Here is a 24,828-nt window from a genome sequence, read left to right as displayed (position 1 = left end):
GTCAGCACTCGTTTACAACAGGGCAACACATTTCTTATACCATGTGTACATCATTGAATCACATTTAAAGATCAGATATCTCCAGTACCTCGAAATACCCAGTAGACAGTTCCCGTGTCACTACTCACCAGCAATATACCACCTGGAACACCTAAAACAGGTCTCTAAGAACTTCAGAAATACAAACGGTTCCTCCAATCAATAGAATGGATTTTGTATAGCAAATTTTTCATCCCATTATTTTATCATATCTTTCATAATGTCTATATTATTAAATAAGTACTTTAAAGTAAAATATTTTAGATATATATATGTTATTATCAACGAATGTTGTATGTTAGGTTGTGTTAAAACCAATAGATTTATTATCTCTTCCAATACAACATTAAGACTATTCTCTGTCTCTTGACACGTACCGCGGCTGGTAGTGAAACCATCTGCTCTGTTATTTATTTATTTATTCATCTAATAAATTATATTTACATTTGGCAGTCATATAAATTATTTACAAAACTATAACAACTATGTACAGAAATTATTATTTGTACAATAAATAATTAAATAACTTAATGAAAGAATGTTGACGAAATTTATTACATTTTATATATATAGTCATCACATCATCAGTGAACATCGGGGTGGGCTCAGAGGGAAAAGTATGAGTCTGTTATATATATATGTATATGGTATCCCAGGTTGAAGGCTCTTCATTTTAAGTAACCTAGTTGCGATGCAGCGCCCCCTGTATGATTCGTGACAAAACCATCCAGGGCGCCACACAGACGTATCCAAAAAAAAGTCATTCAAGTCGGTCCAGTCGTTGAGGAGATCAAACACACACACGAACTACTTATATAGAGACAATGGACACTGTTTGATAATAAATGTCCCTTGATACAATAGGTGTTAGAAAAAGAGGTTTTAAATTGAAATATTTTGTCTCTCATTCATATTGAAGGGTATTTTTTTTATATTTTTGTATATAGAATCCCAATACTGATTTTTAAATCAATTCTCACACATCCAGGTGGCGAATCATTCTTATTGACCAAGACCTGGATGTTACATGGATCCAGCCGGTTCTTAATGGTACGTCCAGCTGATAAAGGACATCCAACATTTTTAGACCCAATCCCCTCGTAGCCGTAGGTATTCCAGGTGTACGAACGTCTACCCAGCGTAAACGTGAGCGTAGATCCAGGCAACGTAATGTCTAACGTTGGTGTAGACGTCGGGGACTCCGGTCAGGGCGCAGCCCGACCCGAACGACGTCAGGCCGCGGAGCACCCACCTGCCGCCCACCACACACTGGAGGGGACCGCCGCTGTCACCCTGAGGAATCAAAGTGCTCAGGTCAACGACCTTCAAATATTACATATACTTGATTTTGCATCACGAACAGTCGGTGCAAACAGGACCAAGACGCGTGCAGAAGAGCAAAGAACCGTAAATAAATGTTGGGCGTAATATTAGATGAGGCGACAGTTCTGAAGCAGTTTGTGTAAAATGGAGTACTGCCAGTAAAGAGTATTTATAACTGGACTCAGAAGGGCATTTATTAATTAATTTATAAACAAACATCAGTTATTATTATTATTATAATTTTCACGTAAATCAACGTTCTATTGATATTAAAATTCATGTGGATATACAGTAAAAACAATAAATACTTCAGCATATCAGTCGATGGGACGCCTGAGCTGTCGTGTCGTCAGGACTAATCATTACTTATTGTAAGCTATGGGGATTTCTGTAATGTTCTGGGAGACTTCAGTAATATTATTTCTCACCACGCAGGCTCCGCTGCTGCCGTCCGTGCTGCCGGCGCACAGGTGTCCGTCGTTGAGCGGCAGACTGAGCGAGTACCGCTCCCTGCACGTCTTGAGCGGCAGTATCGGCACCTCGGCCTCCAGCAGCACGTCCGTGAGACTGCCGTTGGTCTGCTGCCGTCCCCAGCCAGTGGCGTAACACTCCTCTTTGGCGTCTATGGAGTTGTCTATGAAGGGGTCTATCTCGTGGTAGCTCGCTATCATCTTGTCGCTCCTGGAGACATCTTTCCCTTTCCGTATGAGGTTCACGACGCTGTCCAGGGAGGCTCCGTCGTAGACCGCCTCTCTGTCCTCTATCTTCCTATCTCTGAGCCCGTCGTCGTTGGAGACCCGCACGTTATACCTGGTGTTCTTCTTCTTGTCCTTGGCGGAGTGGACGGTCTTCGTGAGGTTGTTGATTTTCTCCAAGTATTTGTTGGCGGTGTCGGGCTTGGGTCGCGGCGGCCTCGTCTTCCGCCTCACTTCCTGTGTGCTGGAGTAGGAGGTGCTCCTCTCTACGTTGTCGTCCACAGGCTCGTATGGCGGCAGACAGATGGCGCGGATGCGACTCCTCGTGCTCACGTCCGCTGACTTTGTCATCTTCATCAGTGCTGGAGAACATTTGTCAAGTTCGTCAGAATTATAAAGTTATCTAACGTAAGATACGTATACAAAAAAATGTTTATGTGTATATAAATAATGTAATAAAAACGTAAACAACAACTAGGCAATCATTAAACTCATATATTTCACCGTATAAACTTGTTATTTTCTTATATATTTGGCCGAAATTATAATCATTTGATGTTATCTCAGTTTTTCGCGATAATTCATTTAAATAAAACTAATATTTTCGGATGAACTACACGTTCTTTTTATTATTTTAAACTACATAATCCCGGCGTAACATGTTCATCTCGTCTGCCCGTGATGACGGTGGCTGCAAAGTAACCGAACTCATCATAACTGTCAGAGCTTAGGGTGGCGTCCATGACGTCTCACATAGATTACTTTTTGATAGTGCCAACCTAAGGTAGTACAAACCTAACAGCGCAGAATACGCTGGAAGTGCATCATTTTCTTGGTGGGAGACCCTACACATCGACCGTCGGCATAGTTACCACGTACCAGACAAAGTTATGCCGTCACCGATTCGTCGTGTCCCGGTATGTCTAACGAAGCCGTCCGGAGGATGGGTCTGAGCTTGTGAGCTGATTCACACCAAGATTATCATTGTGTCGGGTGGTTCGCCATAGAAGGTAGCGGAATCCAAAGACTGTGCTCCACTGGCTTTCCGTAGTAAGTGGGGTCCAATAAGAGGAACCCATTCACTCAGTGCATGTTTTTCCATTCACCTTTTTCTCGGTATAACTTTTTCGAACTCTATCTAAGAACACTTTATTCTAGAAGCAATTTCTAGCACCCTACCCATGACGAAAGCTTTGTGTTTCATTGAAACATTTTATTGAAGTAAAATAAAAACAGATGGGCTTCTAATAACGGCATATTATATAAAAAATAATTTGCAGTTGTTCTTTTCTATGTGGTGATGTTATCACTGGAACTACTTAGGGATTCATAGTATATCGCAAGTAGTTTTCTGTCATACTTTCTACTTGCAAGTGCAAATATTCTAAATGATTTTTTAATAAAAGCTTTAATATTTTAAGCGGACAACACCGCTATGTTCACGTGGGTACCTATATCATGCTGGTAGTTGTGGAAGCGGTGATGCAGGATGATCCTCTCGATGGGCAGGAAGGAGCCGCGTTGTTCGTTACGGTCCCACTCCCCGAGCACCGCCGTCCATAGAGCTGGTAGCGGCAGGTTGAACAGCTCGCTGTGGAAGACGCAGGTTGAAATAGCTACGAAGGAAACATACTCTACTGGCGAGCAAAACCAATTGAAAATTAGTCTCTCGTGCAAAGAAAGTAGGAGTAATGAGGAAATGTATGCGAGCGCTTCACGACGAGCAAATAACATTATCAGAATATAATAGTTTCTAAATACTTGTGAACGCAATGCGCGGTGGTGAGCAGCCACTGCGGATGAACCAGCACTCCGCCGCACCAGTGGCCGATCAGACCGTAGTTAGGATGTAACAGCTGGAGAGAAACCTGGTGACGAGCTTAGTGGGTTAGAGATACATGTAGTTAAGTTACTCTCACATTCACGTTATTACATTTTCAAATTAATATAATATGTGTGACTGAAAGCATATGACTCTGTCAAGGGAAGATAATAGACACTTTTTCATATATATGAATGAAACCCTGTTCACCTGCCAAGGCCAGGCTCCTCTCTTGGACTCCCTTCCCTTGATAATCCTGAGCTGGCTGGCGGACCTCTCTCGGGGCTGCCTGGTGTGGCGACGGAGAGGAACACCACATTCTGTACACACAGTATTTAGTTATGTGCTAGATCTCGATTACTACTATTCTATTTATCACAAGAGCGGTTAGGTGTAATATTTTGATGATTGATTCTCTGACCGTGCGCTCTACGCCCTCTATCTCGAACAGTTGAACACTTGACCCCTGACTTTAAAACTTACGACCATCCAATTATATGTGAATTTTGAGAACTGTTTTATTAGGCTAAAATACAAGTTTTTGTGTGGTAATATATTGGGTATGTCGAGTTTCCCAGATATGCACCTAATTTGGCCTAAAATGACTGGACTATTACTTCATAATTACGCATATAATTAGGAAATAATATTAACGTTGAACGCGCATTAGATAGGGGCCCCTTAAAACCCACACCTGGGTCGCAAGTCCCAGGCACTGTTGAAGCTCCTCTCCCTGCAATGTGATGGACCCGGCACCCCCACGGTGAATGCATTGAATGCTAAGAGGTTTCGTCTCTTTTGAAAAAAATGAATCGGGATAGAGAAGTAAGAAGAAAATGCGACTATGAATACCGGATGAAGGTTTATGAAATAAAAGTGATGGAATTTACGAACACAGAAATATAATTTTAGAATTAATGTACTGAATAAATAATAGAGCAAAACAAAGTCTCAGCAAATTATTTAACGTTGGTAATATAGCAAACACCGACTGGGTTTGCTAGACAAAAATTGAAACGCGAAACTTGATATTGTCAGAGTGATGTCTTCATTGTCGGACATGGGTCAAACGATAGCGTATTCATTTGCGTGTCACAGAGTATTCGTAACTCCATCTAGCGGAAAATAACTAAATCACACAGACTCGCGTAGACAGGAAAATGTGTTGTATATTTATGTACAAATTTTTCGATACGACCTATGTAACAAAATATTATTATCATAATTACAACTTAATATATTATTTTTAGTCTGGATTATCCAAGACATCTTTCATATAGCAATAAATTGTTTCAAATATATAAACGTATGCATAAGACAAATTTAACTTTAACCTAGGTAACATGTTACAACGGAAGTATAAAATGTATTGTTATGTGACAACAGTAAGAAATTAATATTGACTCTGCATTCGTTACATATGAATCGTTGAAAACCAAATGTAAATAATATGTAAATGAACAAAATATGTTTATATGAAAAAAAATAAATTTCGCGGAACACTCGTCACGGACGACGCCGCCGCTGGACGATTCCTTCTTGTTTACACATTATGTATATATGAATATTGATTTATAATAATAATATTCATACGTAATATTTCATAATTATCTTGTATTTAAATATATATGTTGTAATGTCAACACACGGAAGCATCTGTGTCAATGGACATAGTAAGTTTCACTTTCTTTATGAAATATTTACAATGTGTAACGGAGCCACTAAAACTGTGAACTTGTTATAATTTCAAATATTTGATATTTTTCTCTTAATTTCCTCGTCTTCGATCGAAGCTTGTATATACGTTAAAAATATTTGTGGTGTCTACGCCACTTTATTTAATTTTTCCGTTAAAACTTCTTAACTACATAAGATAAAAAAAAACTAAGTTACAAATGTTATAATATATATATCGGATTTATTACAAATTCATTATTTTAAAGAGAGGACGCCAGCCTCGCTGACGTCACTAATGTCACTTTTTCAGTACGTTCCAGATATTTTAAAATGAAACTTCAATTCTTCTAAATGTTCTTGTGTTTCTCGAAGGTTCTTCATAATCACATTCTTCATGATCCGCACTCGCTGAACTCTGCAGTCCGCTGTCGTGCGTCCAGACGTCATATTTATACCAGAATTCAAACATAGTTCTATTCTCTTTGATTTCGTTTTACTTTTAACAATAGTAACGACGACCAATAAGTTGTTATAATAATTGATGCCAGTCTTGAGTTATTTTCATGTTGCATCCGTCATTGAAGCTGCTAGCGCCGATATATACGATGGAAGAATTTAAAGTGTCCCAAGTGGCGTGTTCTAGTGGTGGCTATTACATACATTGAGTAACGAGCGGCGATGGATTGTTGATGCGCTTGCGTCACACTCACACACAGACATGGTGTTGTCATAAAGCAGTGTATATGTGTGTGTTGATAATCACTAAATATGTAGGAAAGTGCAGCGGATAAAGGAAATAGCAGACACATTTATGGACATATAACAGGAAGAATAAGTTTTTCGCTGTTTATCCATTATGAAGAAGTACCTACATTCTAAACATTGTTAATGAAATATTGTTCATATATATTATTTTCATATAAATAATAAAAACCTCTGATATTACACGTCTTTCGACAAACTAACAGACCTGGAGTAGGTATTTGAACAGATGAACTACATATTAATTAAATGTAATAAAATTTGCAAATATGCGAGGGTAGATACACATTTATAATGTTTTTACTGCATTTCGTCTTACGTTCGGAAAACTATAATATCTTTATTATAATACTATAAACAAATTTTCCACAAAACCATAACAGATGAGGTTTACAGTTTTTTGTAAAAGTCTAAGTGAATTACGTCGCTCGCTGGCTGTGTCGTAACTTGCTTTCATTATAGCAAAAAAATATTACGTGACATTCCGAAATTAATCTCAATGGTTATTCAGATTAGACTTTTACATTAAAATTATTCCATTCGTACTATTTATATTATATTAGATGAAAAAAAGTCTGATCAGAATTTTATACCTCGTACTGTTTTGTTACAAGCAGCTGTAATTTAAATAAAACTATGTTTTTTTTATTATTTTTAAATACGTACTCCCAGACAAAATGACAGACATCTAACAGGCACAGACAGACATTGTCATCTCATCTGCCCCTGATTACTTTGCAGTAACCGAAACGTCGGGAGTAGGAGGTTTAAACAATAAAAATACTCGTTGTATATTCGAAAATATTAGTTTTATTTATATGTTTGAGCGCGTTTATATCAGATCGTGTACTAAACGAGAATAAGGATGCTTGCTACTTATAATCTAAGCCAAGTGTTTCATATAGTAATATTTTTTGAGTACTCCAGAAGGTAAGGCACCTACCTAATTTCTACCCGGATTACGTAAATGTAAAACGTCTCGATAGCGGTTACATCCGGTTACCGATTAATTACAATAAATATTTATTATTTTTCACGTAACTCACATTATGTTATACTTTCTTTAATAAAACTTTATGCTTAATACCGCTATAACGTTTATTGTTATTGAAAAACGGATGTTTTGAATTGTTCAAGTGTAACCATTAATTTGAACGGCTGTCAGTTCCGACTTTAATATATATATATGATGAAATAAAAGATATTGTTTCTAACAACAGTCAGAGGTCAAACGTCGTGAGGTAAATAGTTATACAATGGAGTTGAAACTCTAAGAGTTTTAATAAACATATAATAAAGAAGAAAATGATTGACATTTTGTTTTAATTTTTTTTTGTTAATAATTAATGATAGCTAATTAATTCACGTGTATACATTTAAATGAAACTGAGTATTTAAGATAATACGCGTTTTTACTGCTATATAACGACATAACCCCGACGATTCGCTTCCTTTATAGGGACCGTGATCGCTTGCAGACGATATGAATGTGCACGTTATTTATAAATAGCTTATAATATTTCCAATGAAACTACCAATAATCTATTAATATTAAAATATTTACTCCTACCACATATATAAGGGTAGTGTTAATGATCCCGAGCAAATTGGGCAAGCTCAAAGGTAAAGACAAACAATCGCCCAATATCAATCCGTCGGCTTGAGATGACAGCGATAACACAGATTGACGTACAGATGGTAGTGATAACGGCTGACGATGATTTATTATGGAACGTATGGACATACTCTCAACCGAAGTCAAAGAGAGTTCACCGTGACATTCTAAATAAAATATAATTTAGCAAGTTGAAAAAGTTTTATAAAGAAATACATTATAACTCATAAAATAAATTTTAACTCCGTATAACTATTTAAAGAATACAATAAGTATTGAATTCGAAGTAAGTAAGTTAGTTAGTTGCGAGTGCGTTTTCTAAGGATCACTATTGACAAATAGCTAATTATCGTGTTACACAAGAATAGTGAAAGTGCCATTAGGTTGATGTGATGTTGATTGCCCTGGACTCCCATTGATACTATTGAATAACTAATGCGCCGAGTATTTCCACGCGAAAGCGAACTCGTGCGATAATGTTTTGGATGGCTTTAAATTTAATATGGTAGTCTACCTCGTTCGATGTGTTCTGAACGCAATGATCGTTCTTATGTCTGCCAGGGAACCCTAATTCGTACTTTCCTTTCCACGTCAAGATAAGAGAGTCAATTAGTCGTACAGAGGCTGGCTTCCGTGAGATGATATCTCTGACTGTAACGAGTAAAGGAGCTATTGGAATTCATTGGATCATTCCTCGGCAGATCAATAGCGAGATAAATTGATAATACAATTAAAAAGCTTCAAATTAAATATAATGAATCTGTTAGTTAGTTACCTTTGGTTCATTCTGGCTTTGGATTGATTGGCGGGCGTATGGAGCTATCGATAAATTGATTTAACTAATTTTTAATTGTAATAATATATATACTTTTTATCTCAACAATATTAATTTATTTATTTTTGGACAAACACTTTATTTTTGAAGAAGGATAATCTATAAGTACATATGTATTATTATACATAGGTACAGTGGTATAGACAATCTTAGTCTTAAGATCGAACAAAACAGTGCTGCCATCTAGTTAAATTTAACCACACATATAACAGCATAGTATAATGTATCCCTACCTTACATATAGGATAGGTCCCGAAGGATCAAGGCATAATATTTGTATTATATATAACATAAAATATACAACAGGGTAGGTAGAAGCAATACACATACGTAAGCAGTTTCTCGCGGATAAAACATCATAATTAATTCAACATTAGTCTTGTTAGATTCGAATCAGCTATTTTCAACTAATATATATATGTTTCAATGAATCATTCCGTCCATGGTGTCTGACGTAACTCCCCTCGTAAGTTCCACAGCTGTGGACTGTGATGCAATTCAAGTACTGCCTTAAGTTGACAAGCGGAAGAGGAGAGCAAGTACATTAGAGATACATATATGTCTTTATAACTTATGCTATAAATTAAATACTCATGTATCTATGTTTGATATCGTATATATGTTAGTGCACTGTTACCTTAAAAGTATTAGGAATGGCAACAGAATTGGGAGAGACGAGAATTTTTGCGTTTTACATCCAAAGCACTTCATACGTCCAACTAAATAAAAATTTTAAGAGATACTTCGAGCTGCACATTTACCACAAGTTTTACCATAATCATAATCACACTACATACGGAGAGTTTGGAGTAATTAGTTCAATATACTACTGTGATAGTATTGGTATAACTCTTTTACAAGACAAGTTGATAATAATGGTTGAATTCCGAAAAACAAACGACTGTGTATACATGGTTTTACATGTTTGTGTATAAGTAACCGCTGTCTCTTACATCTATCAACGCGAGTAAGTTGAATCGCATTCCGAGGTGAATACTGAACCCCACACTTTTCCCACATTACGCAACACGACATCAAACTTCATTGTATCAATCCAACCATCAATTTGTTCGTCAAATCGGAATTCGTTAACGATTCACGTATTGTGAAACTCGTATTAATACAAAATATCGTATTTTAATTGCTATGAATGATGCCATTAATATATATATATATATATATATATGTGATAATGATAATGATAATTATTCTATATCTTATTTTTTTAATTAAGAAATTTAATTTAATTAATAGAAAAAGATTGTAAGCAATTGTAATGTGAGGATATATATATGTATATAAGAAAAAAATATAGGATAGTAGTCTTAAAAAAATATTTAAAATTTATTTCCCTAGTTTGTTATTTACATAACGAAGAATATTTTAAATAATTATATATTTTTTGTACGTGCGGTAAAATCTACATAAATATAAAAAAGCAGGTGCTTCATATACTTCTTTATATGACAATAAAAATATTAAATAAAAAAAGTTAAATGTTAATTTTATAATCCGGTAAGATCGTGTAACTAGCCAGCCATCGAACCTACGACCCCTGATGGTGAAAGCTGTAACATCTCGACTTACCGTACGGAACCAGAGTTGGAAGCCTATCTCGTTACGATGCCATTCATATGTATTGATTTAAATTAATACTTACAAATAGCATGAAATGTGATTGATCCCTGACGTCACGAATCTGGTCTCCTCGCGGTAGCAGATTAAACAAACTGATTCTGAACAACCTCATGAGTGTGTGGCAAACTGTAGATCTACTTACAGAGAGTGAAACTTGAATATTAATAAGATACATGTACGTATTTTATTTAATAACGATATTAATGTTTGTTTGTCCGTTTAAATTAATATTTTTTATGTTCCTCTGAATAAAATAGTTATTTTATTCAATTTAACATAAGGGTTTTTAATGTGAAATTAATTTATGATGCGCAATAATTGATTATATCCGTGAAAATGAACCGAGTTCTATATTAAAATATTTTAAGTATACAAGTTATTTAATATTGATTGTTTTTGAATCAGCTCGCAAATACTGTTCAATATATTTGTTAGTGCTACAATCGTTTCGAAATGGGACGTTAAATACCGTCTGCTGCTACTGGCGACACCGCCAGCTTTACTTGCATTGTTTGATATATTAACAATATTACTATGTAAAATAATACACTTACGGAAAACGTAGTGCTTATGAAAATTCATAACTCGCATAATCTGTGATAAATTTAAAATTAAAGGAGGTTATCGCTATTTCTTATGGTAAAAATTATGTGTTTAAGAAAATTTTATTAATATCCCTTAATAGCAAATGCTATCACATATTCATACATAAGATAATATATTCGCCATATTATTTTCGTTACTGACTATTCTTATGATGAGACGTGTATGTAGGTATGTCACATTAAAGGTTTCCTACGATCTCAGCTTTAGAGAGACAAGCAGGCAAAAGTATAAAGTAGGTATAGACTTAATTAAAAACGACACACTCTTGAGTATAGATACATGTTAATGAATAGTATATTATACTCCTCATATATTTATAGTTCCCTAATTCGAATTCAATAGCCTACGTTAATACTGTTATGTGAGAGAATTTATGAATAAAAAACTTTTAACGCACCGTATGCAGTGGATTCAAACTTGAGGTAAGGATAATGGATTAATATTGTCGTGGATGAGCTGTTTTTACTTGTTGTACAGCCGACTTCCGGTGGCACTGAGTGCTGTGTGTATGTATGTATGTTCCGGTTGTCTCCGCCGTGTCTGTCTTACATATTTTACACAATCTCTCTCAATAATATGTTATTACATTATTTTTATTTCCTCTGCCATTAACGAAAGTAAAAACTCTGTGAGAGGGAACTTTGAATGTATTGTAACTAGTTGTTAGCCGCAATTCTAAATATCTTTTATAATATTAAAATTAATCAATACATATTTATATGTGCCTTTATATTTTTATCATCCTTAAGATTTTAATATCTTCTATAAAACACCAATAATATTTTAAAACAATCAATTTATAAAGTATGCTACGAAATTCAGTGTCCCTTTGAAGTAAAGTTCATCGTTAACGTATGACCAATAGTTTTAACGTAATCCACACACGAATTAACTGAAATACTTATGAATGAAACCTTGACACTTGCTAAGAGTAATACACATACTGAACTCGTTCGTATATTTTTCTTATAAGACTTATTAACTTTCAATAATAATACACGTATTTGAAGAATTCACTTTTACTCTCTTAACAATACATTAGAGTTTAGACATATAAAAGTCGTATATTTTATGTTTATTTATGCTCACATACAAACATAATATGATTGACAGTATTTGATTAGGTTAGGTTTATAGATTTATATTTCTGTTTATCCCTTTAAGAGCGTTATAATTTAAATTATCCTTAGATTTGATAAAGCTGTATCTGAATGGACTAGTCATATTTATTATTATAGCATTTGTTAGAAAGCTTAAAGCGAGCGATAACAACCTTTATTTGAAACAAATACTTAGCTGCGGGTGTTATACTTCAAATTATATAGTTTCTCTTGTGATAAAAGGAATTATAGTTGAGTATAAAAGCCACTTAAGTTATATAACAATGCAACTAAACATAATTAAACAGATTATAAACAAATCACTCACCTCTTTGACTATACGCTTCGCATAATTCACAAACAAAAGCCCATAATAGAAAATATAAAATAACTTTAAAATAAACCATCACTGTCATATTTCACAATATTTTTTGTCACAAACAATACGAAAATTTCAACACTTATATAACAAAATAATAAAATTAAAAGACACCAAGCTCGGCACCAGTAAAAGTGGTTGTATTTTTTGCGCGCGAAAACTGTTTTAGAATGGCGTCCGTAGTTGTCACTGTCCGAATTAGAAATGAAATGAAAAAAGTCCCGCGCACTCCATTGTTATTATTGAGTGTTTTTACTTTTTACGGCCGGCGCCTGTATCCCCACTGGGAAAAGGTGTCGCTCTAAGGCGGTTCGAATAAACAACATTTGGTTTACACAATCTACGCTTCATATTTAAAATTATATTTTATACAAAATAAATATATTTTTTTAAAGTAAAAAATTTTTCAATTACTCTAACAAATACATTAATATATATTTTTTATATTTATATTTATATATTAATAATTTAAATATTACTTCAAACGTTGGTGACAGCTGTCTATAGAGAGTGAAATGATAGCGCGTGTTCAAGTTGCAGTTACATTACCGAGTAATAATACGCAACTTCCTTTTATATTATGACAGTTACTTCCGCTTTACTTATTAATTTAAAGACTTTTTGTTACATTATGGCTGTATAGTGTGAACATTAGCATTATATTTTTGTTTAATATCCGTGACTTTGGAATGTTGACTTTTAACTTTTCAATTCTTAGGAATCTTATTGTTTATTTTCGTTAGACTTCAAATTAAATGGAATTTATTGTAAGATTTTGTTTCCTATTACTTTTTGTGAGTTAATAATTGTCGTCATTCAATGATTTAAAAAATGTACAATATGATTTAATTCTTTCTTTTTAGCAAACTTAAAATTCTTTATAATTAAAAACAAGTCACGTCTACTTTTAATTTTAAAATGATATATATTAAAGAGTCTATAATACTATTTAAAACAATTACATGTTTCTTACACGTAAGTACTATAAAATTTACAATACCTAATCAAATACAATTGTGTTCATTTTGATGTTGATATTAAATGTATTATTTGAATTGTAAAGTGTGCAACACAGCTGTAAAAACAGAACGGCTCGATGGTTTGTGCGTGCTCTTGGAAACTCTTAAGTAAATGCTGTCAATCCAAGGTTTCTTCCTTTTGCAATTACTAAAGATAGTCCGCTTTCTACCTTAAGGGTTTTACTTGAAGTAGGTGCTATTGCCCCAAATTTTATTTATTTTTTAGCCAGGCATGACTCGTGAGACATAAAAACTATTTTTTTAGTGAATTAATAGTATTAAATGAGTGTATTTAAATCTATGCTTGTAACTGGAAAACAAGTACGCGTGGTCGTATAATTACACAAAATCATTAGGTTGGTCATCGTGGCTCGATGTCACTACGAGGATTGAGAACATTAAAAACATAAAGGGAGATTTAAATGAGAAAAATATTATCTGTATAATATATTTTAATACTACATTTATGTTATCCTCAAATAAAAGCCTTCAAATAAACCAAATATTAAATATATGTATATATATATATATATATATATATCCACCCCGGAGTTAATATTACGTCCTACATGGCGGTTTTTACCGATGATGTTGCGTCCGACTGACTTGTTGCATCCTGTATACGGACGCAAGACTGACTATATCTCAAATTCAGCCAGAAGTAGTGGAAAGGTTAGTACAATGGCTGGGTGAAATATTGGCATGGACGTTGTTTTGTCACTGGAGTGCCTTTCAGCGTATTTCTTAGTTCCGCTGTTTGACGCGCGAATTTTGGAGGGCGCTCTTTTGCATCGTATATCAGTGGCGTATATTCGATATTTTGTTTTCGTACAAAACGTCGATAATGTGGCTTCTGTATATAATAAAAGTTTTTATCAATTCTAATGTGAGATTTAATTGCGTCACACAAAACGACATTATCCAGAACAAACGTGGGGCCCACAGAGGTGAGGGAGCGGAGTTCGCACGCGACATGCAAGCGGCATGTTTTTGTTATATTTCGGCCTTAAAAAACGCGGACGTAACGACGCTTGTGGTATAAATATTGTATAGTGGAAGTAAAATAGCAGGCATCATGAAAAGAAGTGCCAGGATACTCGCATTAGCAAGTAAGTATCTCATTAAGTATATTAAAAATAATGATTAGGTAAGTACCTAGTAAGTTTTAATTTATTCTTAGTTTGTAAATTTAAATTATCGTTATTATCTATAATGAATAGTATTAATTTTGTTTATTTGTTTTGTACATTAAGAGGACGGTGTTTGATAATAATACAAGTTCACAATAATAATGAATGTTTTCTGTAGGCAGTAGGTTAACGTGCGCGCATAAACAAACACGACGCGACGTTGCGTTCTGTGCTGTGGTAGGTCGTCATGGTTGTCGTGATTGATGTAGATCGTTTCTTTAAAAGAAGTGATTTCAAAAACTATTTTAAAGACAATATAAAATGGCTTTGGCCGTCGACCCATTTTGTAATACAAACAAAATGTTTTAATTGTGGTGCGGTGATCAAGAATAATATCAATATTATTATAAATCATTTTGTTCTACCTATGAAACGAAAGAACATAAAATCGCTCTATAAATCTTCATTTTTCTGGTGCAGCATTTGTGCATATGCAATTTACGATCATTATGCTGACGACGAGTGTCCTGTTTGTTGTTGAACTGTTTCGTAGGTACTTACCTGTGTAAAAGTATTTTGGATTGATTATATCAACTATGTACCTACCTACATACCTACGTATCTGATTTTATTTGATAAGTACCTATTGTATATTTTAAACGAGATCCCATCAGTGACTAAGATAAAACCGCGAATTGGAACTAAAGTATTTAAATATCTGTACTTACTAATATTGTAGAGACGAAATATTTAATCGAGCGTTTATTACTATTTAACTTACGAGACTACTGAACCAATTCAATTATTTTTTTCGCCATTAGAAAACTGTAATGAGAAGTAAAATAGCCTATACAAGTGTCTCGAACTGGCGTTTGGTTTCGGGACACCTGTATAATTTCAAGCAACTGGTTGTTGCTATATACATTAAGTTTACTGTTTACTATAACGGTTTAAAAATATTTTGAGTAGTCTTTACACCGATACGTATGATTTATTTAACTGACTTTTATTGTTTTTCTTTTAGGAGGAAATAAAGAAAATTCACGTGATTTATTTGATTCAACGTTGTTCAATGAGGTTTGTACCTACATATCTACATGAATTTTAATTATTTTAAGAACCGTAACTGTTTCATGCTTACGACTTATTTAACGACCGTATGTGCTTTCCAGGAACAAATATCTGTTTCAAGTCCTGATTTTTCTGACACAGATTCCAATTATGCACCGCCTGTACAAGATGTAAGTAGAAGTTTAAATAACCTACAATTTATAGAAAAGAAATGTTATATTGTTGATTAGTCATATTGTAAAAACTTAATAAATTAAAAATATAAATCATTATGTTAATTTCACTTTTGCAGACTTCATCTGATGAATCTTACTTATACGATGACAAGATTTTGGATCGATTTTGCTCATTTGGCAATGTACCTCATTCATCAGAAAAGTTTCATCAGAAAAACTACTCATTATTAGAACTCAAGCCCATATCCGCCAAAAACATTGAGCAGCCTTTAAATGAAGAAACCTCGGTAATCTGTAGTGATAGTATTTTAAGTGATATAAGTAATTCTCCTGGCACAACTCTTAGTGTGGATAGTAGATTATTAAAACCAGTATCCATATCGACACATAAATCTAATTCTGTTGTTTCGGGGGACACTGCAACTGTTAGCATTAGTAACCATACCCAAGAAGATGAGCTTACAAATGATGATGATTTTATCATACCAAAGAAACCACCTAAATGCAACCGCGCTATCCGAAGTAAGGACTACTGTTTTTTCTGTGAAGGTTTTGTTTTAAATTTTGCCAGACATTTAACTAGACATCATGTTTATGAACCTGAAGTCCAAAAAATTTTATCGGTGTCCAAAAAAAGTCAAGAAAGAAAAAATCTTATCATGGCACTACGAAAAAAAGGAAATTTTATTCAAAATTCAGTAGAAATTACTAAACCCATGCGAAAACAAAAATTTACAGATTATTTGCCCTGTACAAACTGTCTAGGTTTCTACTCAAAGAAACTTTTGTGGAAACATATGAAAAAGTGCACACAAAATTCGAATAAAACTACTGTAAATGTTCAATCTGAAGCCCAAAACCTATTATTAAGACATTTAAAAATAGATGAAAAACTTAAGGATACTGTATTTCTGCGAATGAGAGCCGATAAAACATCACTTGTTGCCAAATCAGATGTCCTGATATGTAGTTTTGGAACACAGTACATGAAAACCCACAGGGAAAAACATTTTGTAAACGTAATTTCTCGAAAAATGAGGGAATTAGCGAAATTATTGCAAGAAATGAAAAAGATTAATCCTTCCATAAAAGATTTATTTGACGCACTTAGACCGATACACTACGACACCATTGTGGCAGCTACAAAAATAGTGGGAAAGTATGACTCTGAAAAAGATAGATTTGAATCACCCACATTTGCTATGAACATTTCTACTAGTATAAAACAATGCTGCAATATAGCAATTTTATTTGCATTAAAAAAACATGGACCTTACATGGAAACAAACACGGCAGAAATAGAAGCAGACCTAAAAACTTTAATTCAAATCATTGACTCTAATTGGAAATTTGATATATCTAGCCAAGCAGCATCTGATCTTAACACAAATAAGTGGAATAAAGTAACCATAGTCCCGTTAGCTAATGACTTAAAAATCCTAAAAGAATACCTCGGAAAAAAATCAGAAGAAGCTGCGAACAAAATTAAAGAAGGTTTATTTAATGTTTCGACTTATATTCAGCTATTAGAGACTGTATACTGTAGAGTTTTGTTACTGAACAGACGCAGGCCTGGTGAGCTTCAGAGAATCAAAGTTCACGATTATTTAGAATCTGATAATAATGCTGCTGATAAATACGAAGAATTTGACCGGGCTCTTACCTTATCGGAAAGAGTCTTGGTACAGAAATTTAAAAGAGTTGTCATTAGGGGCAAGCGTGGGCGCGGAGTTCCAGTTTTATTTAATAAGGAGGTCCAAGAGGACATTAAATTATTGCTCTCGATCAGAAACACATTTGTTTCAACGTCAAATCGTTTTTTATTTGGAAATCCAGGTTTTGAAAATACAATATATGGTTACAAAGTACTGGAAAGACATGCCAGGCTATCTGGGGCAAAAAATCCGAAATCAATTTCATCTACAAGGCTTAGGAAACATTTAGCCACGTTGTCCCAAATATTCAGTATGTCTGAAAACGACATGGAACAGCTAGCTACATTTATGGGCCATACAAGTGATGTACACAAAAAATCATATCGGCTACCGGATGATATCTATCAAACTGCCAAGATATCTAAGCTGCTCATCCTTATGGAAGATGGGAAAGCAGACGCTTTCAGAGGCAAATCCCTGGATGAGATTGAACTTGACTTAAATGAACAATTAGATGAAGGGATGACAGAAAATGAAGTAATTTTAGATTATGATGTCGAGTCACCTGGACGAACGCAAGATATAACAGACGGAAATAAGTCACGACTACCGCGATCAACATCACCACCACCTCAGCCAGGACCATCTGGTCTACAAACTAATACCTTTGAGTCTGTTCATCACGTCAAGAAAGGCAAAAAGAGGACCCTGATACCATGGACTGCAGAACAAAAAAAAGTGTGCTCTGCATTTTTTAAACATCACATAAAAATGAAACAACCACCTAAAAGACACGAATGTGAGGCTCTTAAAGAAAAGCACCGAGACCTCCTGCATAATAAAGATTGGCTCAAAATAAAAGTATTTATACAAAACATTTACAATAAGAAATAGTAGCTTGTACTTTAGTTCGGCTAAACGAATTACAACTTTTTAAATTTTAACCACGTGTCACGTGGGCGGAGCCACGGTATTGCCTTAATACACAAGTTAATTATAGTCAATGACACTCTATCTCTCTTTCTATCTAAATTTCTTAGATTGCTTTTATGTTCCGATTTCGGTTTATTTGATTTGTCCGACACATTGATTATTATAACTATGGGTCTACTATTGTACCTACTTGATTTGTAAACAATAAAACTTAAAAATACCTGCTATTGAAACATTTGTTTTATTTTGTGTTCATACTTAAATTCAAAAGAAACCAGCTCACTTAAATAAAATGCTCCCACATAAACCTAAATATCATATCGTTAACATTCTTTAATTAGCCTAGTGGACTAAGCTAATTATAATTTAAGATTTAATTAATCTGTGTAATATAGGGATGACTTGTTTTTAATGTCTGTTATGTACTCCAAGTTATATAAAAAATATATTATTTTATTCGGCTTCATAAAAAGAGATGATTCTCTATTCATATATACGTATATATCGTCACTCCTGTCCCCATTGGGATAGACAGAGACCACGTCACGCAATGAATTTATTGGGATCTATTATATAGGTACCTAGGTATGTATTGATATACGAAACATCTTAGCAGTCCAAGGATTCGCCGTGCGCGTGCCGGGCCAATCGCGTTGTAAAGAGAGGTATTCGAAGTAGTGCCTGGGACTTGCGACCCAGGTGTAGGTTTAAGGAGGCCTCCCCTGACGCGCATCAACGCTCACCGTCCACCACCCGAATACCCTTCCATACCTAACCAAATTTAGTGAGATCCTAACAATGCCGCTTTAGAAGACCGCACTAATAGGGAACTTATTGTTGTTCTTGACAGGCCAAGGTCTTTTAACAGGTTGTATAGAGATTTCGCTGGTATACCTCTCGCTCCTACTTTTTCGGCATAAAAATTAACTACCTAACCGTTTTTAATTAATTCCATGGTCAGGTCGTGGTTCTTGTTTAGTTTTAAATGGTGGTCTTTAGGAAGGACCATTATTTAAAAATAACCTTTAATATACGGTTAGGAAGAAGCAACAAACTTAACAGTTTATGGCGTACATACAAAAATAATATACGGTACTGATATAATCTCAAATATAGCAAGGAGCCATTCAATTAGTATAATGCATGGAATTAATACAGTACAATATACGGTATCAATATATACAAACATTTAGATGGATGTAGGAAAAACGATTAAATGCATGGCACGAATACAAAAATATACAATGTGTCACATGATTCCCATCGAGAACGGACGCAAAAAACCAGCAAGAATTATTTCAAATTGAATATCTAAGTTTCGTACCTAAACAAAATTTCTTGTCGACGATAGAATTCACATTACATCAATGTAACTATATTCGCACGAATAACAATTAAAAAGTTATTGGAAATGGTAGACGCCATAGGGTTCGATTTTGAAAAGACGCAACAAGTCTTCGGCGATTTAAATATATATATATATATATATATATATATATATATATATATATACATATATATATATATATATACATTTTATATTTATATATAAAATGTATATAAACAATCGTTACAATTAGGCGAACTATTAAAATGGTAACAAAATTTACAAGAATTGTCTAATCTTCAACTATTGATTCTAACATTTGGAATGCGTTTTATACTTCATAGATTTTTTTTTATGTTTTCAAAACACTATAAGTAGACCTGTGTTAGCTGACTGACTGTCAAAGCTATTAAAAAAAACGTTTAAATACTCTCCGCTTAAATGAATAATCTTAATTTAATGACCTCCTACCGAGATTAAAAATAAAAAAGAAAATACATCTTATTTTCAACCGTTGATATTATTCTGTAATTTTATGAAGAGTTTTTATATATAAAATAATAATATGAATGATTGCAGGAGTCGACAAAAAAAAATTTTTTAGAGTTTCGTGTCTAACAAATATTTTCTGTCTGTTTGCATAAAAAAGTAACCAGCAACCACATTCATAATAAATAAGGTTTGCCTTTGTACCTTATACAATGATAAACAAATAATCAAGGTTTTTACAAAATTTAGAAGTACTAACGGTTTTTAAAACGTAAGAGAGGAGGGGAGAGGGGGATTGGTGGTATAGAGTGGGGAGTGGCAGGGTAGCCGAGTAGTATTTTCGCGCGCTTTTCAATGGGCGTACGTATTTTGTGTAGCATAATCAAAAATGTCTTATAAAAAATGTAAAGATGACGACGCTGACGACGCTTTCTGCTACATTTAGGGCGAATTTATTAAAATAAGACTAAAGAAATATAGTTTTCAACGAATATAAGGCTCAGTAGAGCTTACGAAGCTTATTTCAAACGTCCCATTCAATTTCAAATTCATTCAAAACAAAATATGGGTACCTCATGTCTCATTCCATAACTGCAAAAATACTTTAGAGGGTAAGAAAATTTAACATCGTTTCTTCTTATAGAAAACTCAAATATATATTTCGTTTTTATTAAAAAAATATGGATTTATTAATGAATGGTGTGTATATGTACGGTTTTTTGCAGCCTGGTACCGAGGAGAAAAAAAAAAGTATGAAATTTGCTGTGCCAAGAATATGGAGGCAACCCACTAATCACATTCATCCATCTCATTAATCCACGTAAACATCGGGCTGGCAAAAATGCCAAAAAGATTCAATATCCGGTTCTACCATCTACTTCCGCTCCAGTACTGCATAGTAAAAATTTTCCTAAGCCTGTATATCCAGTGTTGCAAGAACATAGTGAGGAAAATCAACCGCTACCGCAAATGTCTAATGGTACCGATGACAGCGATTTCGTGGTCGAATCAGCGTTTGTTGAACCTCATCTTATAGATTTAAAAGAGTTTAACGATTTAGTGAGACATCTGAACCTACCTAAAATTAAAGCAGAAATATTAGCTTCCCGGCTAAGATAGTGGAGTCTGCTCCTAAAAGATGTGAAGTTAAGTAATCAAAGGAAGCGTCGTGAGATATTTTGTGGCTTTTTTTACGAAGGAAGATGGACTTTGTTATTGCAATGATGTAAAAGGCTTATTTGATGCAATCGAAATTTCATGAATTACTTCTGAATGGCGTTTTTTCATGGACAGCTCTACAAAAAGCCTCAGAGCAGTTCTCCTTTATGATAGAAATAAATTTCCATACATTCTCAAAGAAAATTACGAAAGTGTTAAAATGCTGCATCGAGCTTTGAAGTATGAAGAATATGCCTGGCCAATGATAGGCGATTTCAAGATGGTTGGTTTCATAGTCGGAATGCAAGGCGGATATACTAAATATCCATGCTTATGGGATAGTAGAGCCGATGCACTTCACTACCTACAGCATTTATGGCCTAAGTTGGCTTCACTACCTACAGCATTTATGGCCTAAGTTGGCTTCACTACTTACAGCATTTATAGCCTAAGTTGGCTTCACTACCTACAGCATTTATGGCCTAAGTTGGCTTCACTACCTACAGCATTTATGGCCTAAGTTGGCTTCACTACCTACAGCATTTATGGCCTAAGTTGGCTTCACTACTTACAGCATTTATAGCCTAAGTTGGCTTCACTACCTACAGCATTTATGGCCTAAGTTGGCTTCACTACCTACAGCATTTATGGCCTAAGTTGGCTTCACTACCTACAGCATTTATGGCCTAAGTTGGCTTCACTACCTACAGCATTTATGGCCTAAGTTGGCTTCACTACCTACAGCATTTATGGCCTAAGTTGGCTTCACTACCTACAGCATTTATGGCCTAAGTTGGCTTCACTACCTACAGCATTTATGGCCTAAGTTGGCTTCACGACCTACAGCATTTATGGCCTAAGTTGGCTTCACGACCTACAGCATTTATGGCCTAAGTTGGCTTCACTACCTACAGCATTTATGGCCTAAGTTGGCTTCACTACCTACAGCATTTATGGCCTAAGTTGGCTTCACGACCTACAGCATTTATGGCCTAAGTTGGCTTCACTACCTACAGCATTTATGGCCTAAGTTGGCTTCACTACCTACAGCATTTATGGCCTAAGTTGGCTTCACTACCTACAGCATTTATGGTATGACCGAGTTTCAGATAGGAACACACAATGTCCAGAATAACCCGATTGTAGAGCCCAATCATATTTTGATGCCTCCGTTACATATAAAATTAGGACTCCTGAAGCAATTTGTAATGGCTCTTCGCCAAGCCTCAGAAGCTTTTCAATATTTAAACAATTATGTCCCTAAATTGTCAGAGGCTAAAATTAAAGCTGGTATTTGTGTCGATCCACAAATAAATAAAATAAGGACTAGTTAAGAATTCCAACAATTACTGAATACCCACGAGACAAGCTTGGCAAAGCTATAAGCAGTGATTCATGGTTTTCTAGGCAATAAAACAGCTGAAAATTACACAGAGCTTATTTCTAATATGCTTCATTACTTCAAAGTCATTAATTGCAGTATGTCCCTAAAATTACATATCTTACGTGCTCACTTAGATCGGCTTAAAGATAAGTTGGGAGCATTTTCAGAAGAACAAGAGGAACATTTTCACCAAGATGTGATGGACTTCAAGCAAAGATATCAGGATCGATATAATAAAAATATTATGGGTTCAGACTACATCTGGAGGCTGATACGAGAAAATTCATTTACACGCAACAGAAAAACTAAAAATATACATTTTTAAAGCTTATTTACACTCTTGTTTTTATTAAATTTAATTTTAATCGTATTTTGTTAATAAAAAACTATTTAAGTATACAAATTACACTTTGTATTTCTTATTATGGGCAACGGAATTTGAAAGACGAGATTTATATTTAAGTTTGAATTTTCGTACTAATAGCTATAAAAGCTAACTTTATTTACTAAAAGTATTTTTCCTTCATTAGTTATGCACAGTGCCGGCGTAAGTGCCACTGATACCCCGGGCGAAAATATTGTGGCGCCCACTTGAGGGAAGCAATTTCAAGTGTTAGTTTTTTGCTGATCCCAAGTAAAATTATATTAAGAATTTCATCTTTCCTTTAGCGTTACCCAGAGCTAACGACGCGGACGTAGAAGGTTCAGTTATCCCCACCATCTACCACGTGTCACGCGTATCGGTTTGGCGGTGGAAGTATTGCACCAATCGTAAGCGTAAGCACCGTGTGGTCGAGGAGTGACTCTAACGATATCGTTAGAGTCGCTCCTCGACCACAAACCCTCAAAAAATCCATCTAAAAAAAATCTCAATAAAAAATATGCATATGCACAGAGCGTAGAGGACAGTTCTGAGGGTTTTGCACCAGGAGAGGCAAGAGACTCCAACTTCAGACCTTGGCGCCCCCCCGAATTTGTCGCCCTGGGCCATCGCCCCGTCACGCCCCCCCCTAACGCTGGCACTGGTTATGCATAAAAATTTACATGCAGACGCCAACAGACATTCACATCTCGTTTGCCCGTGACTTGCTGAAAGGTAACCGAAACGTCGGGAGTATGTAGTTTTAACCAAAAATAAAGCACGCGTAATAAATCCGAAAAATATTAGTCTCATTTAAATGAAACAAAACTCGCGAAAATCTTAGATCTTATTCTACGAGATTTATCAAAATAATGTACTAAGTATCGCTCGCATTGAAAATGTCTTCAGAAAACTCCGCGAAGATATATGTCTATCTTTAATGGATATCCCACAATTTTTGGTTTTTGGTCATTTATTTTTTTAGACAAATAATGGCCAATTTTCGAAGCCATTTTAATTTTTAGCCAATACAGCATTAATACCTCATCGGTTATCAAATTAAATACCTTATATACATTGTTGATTTAATATAGATCTATATGGACCTTTACAGCATATGATTTAAATTTTATATCCGTGCGGAACCGGAGCGGGCCACTATGTTTTTATACAACGTTCGCAGTTTTTCTGTAGTATATTTAGTATCAACATTGCAGCCGTGCGAGGCCGGGGTGGTCGCTAGTTTTCCTGTAACCGACAAACCGAAACATCAAAGTTAGAGCTTGCAATCAAATATTTTTTAAGTAAACAGTAGTTTTTAAGATTGTAATAGTAAGGAGACTTCACATATTTTATAAGAAGCTGTTTCTAGAAATCATTTATTTTGTTAATGACCCCTTTTTACTAGTTGATAATTTTAAGCGCAAGGTTGCAAATGGACTTGAATTATGTAGCCTTTCAGTCTTGGTATATCACTAATCTATTTGTATTTATGGATAAATTTTCTATACCCATTCAATTAGCTTGGAAATCTTTGAAAATTAGATTGTTTTTGAATTATGTAGAACTAAAAAGTATATAAGAAAAAATATAAAACGCCATCTATCGTCATTTTTACGCCGTGCGTAGTAAAT

The 24,828-nt window shown here is 34.7% G+C and overlaps 2 protein-coding genes across 2 annotated transcripts; one reads left to right on the top strand and one right to left on the bottom strand.

The window, feature by feature from the left end:
• Positions 1–492: 492 nt before the first annotated feature.
• LOC116769028 (chymotrypsinogen B) lies at positions 493–12,740 on the bottom strand. Its single transcript, XM_032660002.2, has 6 exons — positions 12,441–12,740; positions 4,090–4,199; positions 3,819–3,925; positions 3,509–3,648; positions 1,791–2,419; positions 493–1,332 (listed from the first exon to the last, which is right to left on the bottom strand). The coding sequence occupies exons 1-6, from the start codon at positions 12,526–12,528 to the stop codon at positions 1,171–1,173; spliced, it is 1,236 nt and encodes a 411-aa protein (XP_032515893.2). The 5' UTR covers positions 12,529–12,740; the 3' UTR covers positions 493–1,170.
• A 1,783-nt stretch (positions 12,741–14,523) lies between these two features.
• LOC133320788 (uncharacterized) lies at positions 14,524–18,708 on the top strand. Its single transcript, XM_061529417.1, has 4 exons — positions 14,524–14,619; positions 15,665–15,717; positions 15,813–15,881; positions 16,004–18,708. Exons 1-4 carry the CDS (start codon positions 14,586–14,588, stop codon positions 18,434–18,436), a joined length of 2,589 nt encoding a protein of 862 aa, XP_061385401.1. The 5' UTR covers positions 14,524–14,585; the 3' UTR covers positions 18,437–18,708.
• The last annotated feature ends 6,120 nt before the right edge of the window (positions 18,709–24,828 follow it).

This window comes from Danaus plexippus, chromosome 5, assembly GCF_018135715.1.
Source record: "Danaus plexippus chromosome 5, MEX_DaPlex, whole genome shotgun sequence".
Taxonomy (NCBI): Eukaryota; Metazoa; Arthropoda; class Insecta; order Lepidoptera; family Nymphalidae; genus Danaus; species Danaus plexippus.
Note: the sequence above shows the minus strand (reverse complement) of the source record. Positions and strands in the feature narration are given on the sequence as shown.